Consider the following 7,583-nt stretch of genomic DNA (forward strand, 5'->3'; position numbering starts at 1 on the left):
AGACAACTCCTCAACGAACCACAGACAGGCCTACACTTTGAGTTTAATTTAACCCCCCCAAACACACAATTTTCTTCTTCATCTGTCTAATTCTCACACACACACACACACACACACACACACACACACCCTCAGCCGCAACCAAAACACAACACCCCAAAAACCACCCACAGACCTCATTGCCCGTCACACACCCCCATGGTACCTGGATTTGTTCTTGGGTCCATTGGTCCAGGTTGACAGATTTGACTCTGGAGATGTGGACGCCCAGGTTCCTGTGGATGCCAGCACAGCGGATACACATGAAGACCCCCAGGTTCCACGACGCCCATCGCGGTCCTACAGAGGCAGACACACACACCGTTATTATTCTGCTACTGTACCAACTCCAGGAGTGTAATAGTTTTTGTTCCAGCCCAGCACTAAAACACTGATTCATTCAATTAGGCTAAGCGTGGTCCAGACTAAAGAGCATTGATTAGCTGATTAGTCAGAACCCCCTGCCAAAGACCAGCCACTGACTGACTATAGACCTGAACTGCCAACCTAACAAACACACACCCTGGAGCCTCGGTGAGTGACAGTGTAGCTTTCAAACTAGTGGAGACAAGCAGCCAAGCTTGAAATTAAGGCCACTGCCGTCAAACTGAGGACAGGGCTTGGTGTGTGTGTGTGTGTGTGTGTGTGTGTGTGTGTGTGTGTGTGTGTGTGTGTAGAACTGGGAAGCTGGTGGCTGTAGAAGACAGTTCTCCAGAAGACACTGACAGGTCGTCTCAGCAACTTCCTACTCCTGGACTTGTCTGTGTCACCATTGTTCAAAGCTGTTGAAAATGAAACCATCCAATCAATGACAAAAGTGCTTGAGGAACAAGTTGCAGTAGATCAAGTTGCACTCAACCACTGATACAGGGTTAGGCTAGATATTTGTCACCCCCCTGACCTGATCTAAGATCAGATAGGCCTGCTAATACTAACCTTTAGGCCCGATCTGATCTTAGATTTGTGGGTAGGGGGACAACTTCTACCTCTAGCACTGGAGAACAGCGCTCTGCTGCTCCCTGGTGGTGGCTGGATGCAGTGCAGTCCAGGTTGGATTGCAAGGCTGTGGCACTAGTCCCCAGAGAAGGCCAGCCGTGTTCAGAGAAGGACTGCAGCTACTCACACAGCATACACATATTCTACAAGCATGAATGGAACATGGGTAAACACTAGGGGTGAGCATCCTCCGTTTCAAGGGTTATTCCATACGCATCTAGATAGATGGCCTCTGATATGATACAGGAAGGATACATTTTAGTTCGAAAGGGTTTCATTAGAGGAATGAAAAAATGCATTTTGGGTTCGACATGATGTGGTTCGATGTATTAACATTTGTTGCATAAAGACATTCACTTAATCCATTGCTGACGGGCCTCAGAGCTGGATCTGTCGGGGCCGACTGAGCTGTGTGTGTGTCAATGAGGTCTATGTTGAACGCAGGCACCTGGTCCTGTATCCACAAAGCATCTCAGAGTACCAGAGCTGATCTAGGATCTGTCTATATTAGTCTTATTCATTATGATCTAAAAGGCAAGACTCATCCTAGATCAGCACTGCTACTCAGATGCTTTGTAGATACTGGCTCTGAGCCATAGGGCCGACTGGGGATCTACCACCCCGTTATCAGATAACATTCAAATTACTAGGTTACTTCTGTCCTCTGTAGAAAATGAAGTAACACAAAGTATTGGGTTGAGAGATCATAAAATGAGGCTTCCTCTCCATCGATTCCCTGACTTTCACCCACTGAGTTATTGGGCTTCTGGCACCACCTATTGGTGATAAGAGGAACAGTCGGCAGGCCTCATGAGGACACAGCGAAGATGGGAGAAGTTTCTATATTTATGGAGCACTTTCTCACAAATGTTGAGAGATGTTGCTAATCCCTCTTGCAGAAACACTGGATTTCCTGAATAGTGGTTCACAAAAAGGTGCTTCACAAAAACATGCAGGATATCAAATCAAATGTATTTATATAGCGCTTCTTACATCAGCTGATATCTCAAAGTCTTGTACAGAAACCCTACCTAAAACCCCAAACAGCAAGCAATGCAGGTGTAGAAGTAGACTAGGCGTCATCGTGTGAGGCTAACTTCAAGAGCCATACAATATATGGGCTTTGGCTCCCACAGGCACACAGAGAGGGAGAGAGGGGTATCCGGGGGGGGGGGGGGGGTCAGAACAACCCTCTGTGCCCATCTGGCCTTCTTGCCAAGCTTGCCGTGCCAACACAGAGAAAATCATGCCAGCGCAGAGAGAGTGCCTCTGCCATGCCAGATGATAGCCTACCAATAAACACATGCTACGGTCCCAGCACAAGTAGGCAAGTCTAATGATCGAAAAGGAAAGCACTCTGTTCTAGCCGAGGTTTATGTGCCTTGAGACACAGCAACGGTAGAGGTATACACTAACATTTGTTCACACACACCATGAGAATTTAGGGCAGTGTGCACACAGTGTTTACAGGCACAGAGACACAGGCGGGCAGGGTGGAATTACAGCTGAGCAGCTCAGGTGAGTCACTCGTCACACGGCAGTAGTCAAAGCTACGGGCCAACACCCCACCTATTCACCATTATTGCAGGTCTGTCACACATAGTCCTGGCTGTCTAGGAACACACACAACCTAGCTCCCCTCTCCCCATTTCACTGCAGAGGTGGAAATGAAACAAGAGGTATTCTTCCTGTGTGGTCTGGGTTTAGTAGGCTAGGCACAACAAAGCCAACTGATAGTGTGTGATCAGATGGAGCTTGATGATGTAACCTATGAGCCACACCCACCCGGCCTGGGCCAGCCTATCAGAGGGCTGCTCTACCAGTCATGGGTTAACATGCCTCTGGGGTGTGTGTTGAGAGAGATGCCATCTCCCTCTTGCTAATACTAACTTCAGCACTAGCACAAAGGGCAGATACGTGGTATTGAGAGACATATTGACAGAAAGAGAGACAGTGCAACATGTCTGTGCCAGCTTGCGTATTTGACTAAATAGTGAGTGAAGCGAGAGTGCCTCAGGCCCTTGTTACTCAGTGACGTCTGAAGTCAAATGACTATCAACCCTTACTGCAGCATGACAACACGGAGGAAGAAAGCAGCTGGAAATATCTTCCTCTGATTGCAGAGAAGAGTTGACCCCTAAGCCTGATGAAGGTCTTACCACTAATTCCCAAGTGTATAGTCCAGACTCCAAACAACACCAGCTCTGATCTCAAAGGCATGGATATCAGTAAAGCAACATGGTGGAGACTGTCCTGAAACCTGAGTTGTAGGTGGGAAGCCATTAAAACAGAAACACACTTCTTTGCCCCATCTTGTAGGCCATAGAAGGAGAAGCAGTGAAGGGTAGTGGGTAATTTTCCTTTCCCATTGTGTGGACACTGGAGAGATAGAAACCAGAGCTTAGGCAATGAGAAGGTAGAGAGAGAGAGAGAGAGAGAGAGAGAGAGAGAGAGGCAGTATGGGGAGAGGAGATAAGCAACACCCGAGTATGGAGCGAGCCCTCTCTCTCTCTCTCTCTCTCTACCGCTTTCCTTCCATTTTCTCGAACACAAGTGCTAACAAATATGAGCTGACAGCATCATCTCACAATCATAACCCATAGGCTATGCACACACACACACACACACACAATTTACAGGAACAAATGCCTCACGACACACACACACACACACACAAACAAACTCAAAGTGGGCGGACGTAGAGACGGATGCAGCGTGAGCATTCACATATACAGCACCCAAGGATGCAGCTGGAGTGGAGCTTTCACTTAATAAACAAACACTGACACTTCCTTTTACCTGACTGAGCCATAATGCAGCGTTACATAAAGCAGGATTACATAGGCTAAGAATAGAAAACAAATAGAACCATTCTACAGATTAGAGCCTGTCCAGGATATTTAGCAATGGGTAGGTGTATAGTGCACAAATTGGACAACACACTCCTGGGATAATGCCCATGTAGGCTATACAATATATTGTATTCAGATGGAGGTGAATCTGGAATTTGAAAGAGCAATGTGTAGTGTTTGCCAGGTCAACTTTTGTGTCTGACAAAGGATAGTGCAAAGTTGTTGTCAGTTGTCACCAGTCCTCTTCCTGGATGTATCCCTCATTTTACAGCACCATCCATAAACTCTGCTGTTCATTGGCCCTATCTGTCAATCAAACAACCAGCATCCCCCAACCACGTGAGAACCAGTCTGGACTGGACTCTCTCGGAGCTATGGCAACTACAGTCACATCTCAAAAGCCTAAGTTTGAGACCAACCAGAGATACTCGAGGGCAAAGCAGATAAGGACCCAGTGGTATGAAATATGGACACGTCATGCTGTTGACTGATCAATGCTCGCATGGTCATGGTCAACACACTTGTAGATGATAGTGAAATGGAAATAGGGACTGTCCATAAACGAAAGGTAAATGTTAGCAAAACACGTCATCATGACGCAAGAGGCATTCATTAATCACAGATGGGTGGTTCGCTGAACTGAATCAAAACCTGCTTGACAGTAACTGCTACATCAGGATTGTATGATCCGCCCTTATTGACTTGTGTGCTGGCAATACTGGAGACTGATTACCCTCCGTTATCGTAGACTGGTCTCCGACATTGTTTTTCCGCTCATAAATAAATTGGAGAGAAGGACATCGGAGCCAATACCTGCTTTTTGTGTTGCTTCCATCGTGCTAGGCTAGCAAGCTATCAACCCTGTCAAATGGAATGACCGGTGTACCTTGGCTAGCTAGCCAATGTCTGTTAGCTTGCTCATTCACACTCAGGCAGAAGTCAAACTCCCATGTGTGGCTGGGTGGGATGGCGTATATGAAACCACAACCACTTGGTGGGTTAACCTAGCTTCACTGTCTCTATTTCAACAGCAGAGATTACCTTTAGCCTCGCAGTCAGCGCAGTGCTTGTTGTCGTCCTCTCGGAGCATTTTGGACAGAATGGCCTGATGCTGCTCATTCAGTTTCTGGGCTTTCTCTCTCTCCGACCGCGTCGACATCTCTCAACAAGTTATGCTGCACTGTTCCTAAATAAAAACACCTACTGTACCCTTACCATCTGTGTCTAATTGACATGCATTAAAGGAAGACCATCCCTGGGTATGTGCAGCTCACTACAACCGTACTGCTCACAGCCAAGCTCAATATGGGGGCTTGTGTTCCGCTAGCAGTACCACTGAGTCGTCACTACTTACCCCAGCCATAAATGTATAAACCACGCCTATTTCTACAATTTATATTCTTAAACACTGATTTGAAACATAACATTAACCCTAGCCTTCAACACATTGATAACGTTGTGCCGAACCTTAAATGAAGACCGAAAGGCAAATTGTTTGTATTCATGAATGTTTACGATACAGACCATTTTGACTTTGTGGATGTGTTAACTGATGGCAACTGTACAGACATGGGAACATCCGGATTTGAATCTTTCAACTCCGTTGACTTTTATTTGCAATAAAGTGTAACTGCAGGCATTGGCTGTGTTCGAGAGCATTAAAACCGTGATATATCATGGGTACATTGTGATTGACTGACTCATCTACAAATTATATTGAATAGTTATTTATGATGCAAGGTGATTTGTAGCTCAGTCAGTCTCACCTTTCGAACGCGCCCATCATCTCTCAGGCTCCTCACTATACTGCCACCTACTGGTGGGTTACGTTTAGACATCATCTCTCAGGCCCCTCTCTACACTGCAAGCTACTGGTGGGTAAGTTTTAGACCATCTCTCAGGCCTATTTCTCAGGCCTCTCCAACGCCAAGACCCCTCAATGATATGACTATACTGCCACCTATTGGAGGGATGAGTTTTCGGTTTTGAATAAAATGGTCTGAATGAAACTTATCATAGGGTAAATCCATTTGAATTAGATCCCTTTTTGACAGAAACCCTTTTGATTTAAACAAAACGTTCCATACATGTCTGCCCATGAAAGAGGTGGTCAGAAAGTGACTTTTTGAACCTGAATGACAAAACATTCAGGAGATAAAGGGGCTCAGTTGACCCATTTTGAATACTCCACCATACCTATAAGGCATCCATTTCTTCATCACCTGAAAAGATAAACGGTTGAGTTTGATATCATTTAAAAGCTTACAAACAGTGTTGTCTCGTGATTGATAGGGTTAATTGTGCAATGTTTTATCTTAAAATTGATGTGTAATCTGTTGACGTTGGAACTGTGGGAAAACAGTGCTCTGCAATAAAACAGTGGCGGGGGCGAAGGACACTGTGTACCGATGTCCTAGCCGAGCTAGCTAGCTCCTTCCCTCGTTGTAACATTAACAGACCTGACAGAAAACACTGCTCGGCAGGCGGGGGCGAAGGACACTGTGTACCGGTCATGGGTTCATTGTGTATTAGTTTAGATCTTGTGTGTTGTCAGTCGTTTGGACACGATCCTCTCTGAGGTAAAGAGAAAAAAGTATCCGCTTCATGTATAAGGCCCAGAAGTGACGATCCTGGCTTTGGAGAGGGGCCTCAGAGATGATGGGCCATAGAGTGGTCTGAATACATAGAAGTATTCAGACCACTTGACTTTTTCCAGATTTTGTTACGTTACAGCCTTACTCTAAAACTGTTTGGATTGTCCCCCCCCCCCCCCCCCGTAAATCTACACACAATTCCCTATAATGACAAAGCAAAAACAGGTTTTTAGACATTTTTGCTCATTTGTATTAAAAAAAAACAGGAATATCACATTTACATAAGTATTCAGACCCTTTCCTCAGTACTTTGTTGAAGCACCTTTGGCAGCGATTAAAGCATTGATTCTTCTTGGGTGTGACGCTACAAGCTTGGCACACCTGTATTTGGGGAGTTTCTCCCATTCTTCTCTGCAGATCCTCTCAAGCTCTGTCAGGTCGGATGGGGAGCGTTGCTCCACAGCTATTTCCAGGTTTCTCCAGAGATGTTCGATCGAGTCCTGGCTCTGGCTGTGCCACTCAAGGACATTGAGACTTTTCCCAAAGCCACTCTTGCGTTCTCTTGGCCAAATGCTTAGGGGCGTTGTCCTGTTGGAAGGTGAACATTTGCCCCAGTTTGAGGTCCTGAGCACTCTGGAGCAGGAATCCATCAAGGATCTCTCTGTACTTTGCTCTGTTAATCTTTGCCTCGATCCTGACTAGTCTCCCAGTTCCTGCTGCTGAAAAACATCCCAACAGCATGATGCTGCCACCACCATGCTTCACCATAGGGATAGTGCAAGGTTTCCTTCAGACGTGATGCTTGGCATTCAGGCCAAATAGTTTAATCTTGGTTTCATCAGAACAGGAAATCTGGTTTCTCATGGTCTGAGAGTCTTTAGGTGCCTTTTGGCAAACTCCAAGCTGGCTGTCATGTACCTTTTACTGAGGAGTGGCTTCCATCTGGCCACTCTACCATAAAGGCCTGATTGGTGGAGTTCTGCAGAGAGGGTTATCCTTCTGGAAGGTTCTTCCATCTCCACAGAGGAACTCTAGAGCTCAGTCAGAGTGACCATCAGGTTCTTGGTCACCTCCCTGAGCAAGGCCATTCTCCCCCGATTGC

General features: G+C 46.1%; 1 protein-coding gene across 9 annotated transcripts in view; it reads right to left on the bottom strand.

The window, feature by feature from the left end:
• The window catches only part of smap1 (small ArfGAP 1), a 56,936-nt gene extending 51,677 nt beyond the window's left edge, over positions 1-5,259 (bottom strand). For 2 of the 9 annotated variants that reach the window (XM_031823548.1, XM_031823547.1), the window contains exons 1-2: positions 4,929-5,259; positions 206-339 (exon numbers count right to left, since the gene is read on the bottom strand). In XM_031823548.1, coding sequence (XP_031679408.1) covers positions 206-339; positions 4,929-5,046 — 252 coding nt within the window. In that variant the 5' untranslated portion in view covers positions 5,047-5,259. The remainder of the gene's footprint in view (positions 1-205; positions 340-4,928) is intronic. The other 7 variants (XM_031823551.1, XM_031823550.1, XM_031823552.1 and 4 more) reach the window with 6 other exon arrangements.
• Positions 5,260-7,583: the final 2,324 nt, after the last annotated feature.

This window comes from Oncorhynchus kisutch, linkage group LG4, assembly GCF_002021735.2.
Source record: "Oncorhynchus kisutch isolate 150728-3 linkage group LG4, Okis_V2, whole genome shotgun sequence".
Lineage (NCBI taxonomy): Eukaryota > Metazoa > Chordata > Actinopteri > Salmoniformes > Salmonidae > Oncorhynchus > Oncorhynchus kisutch.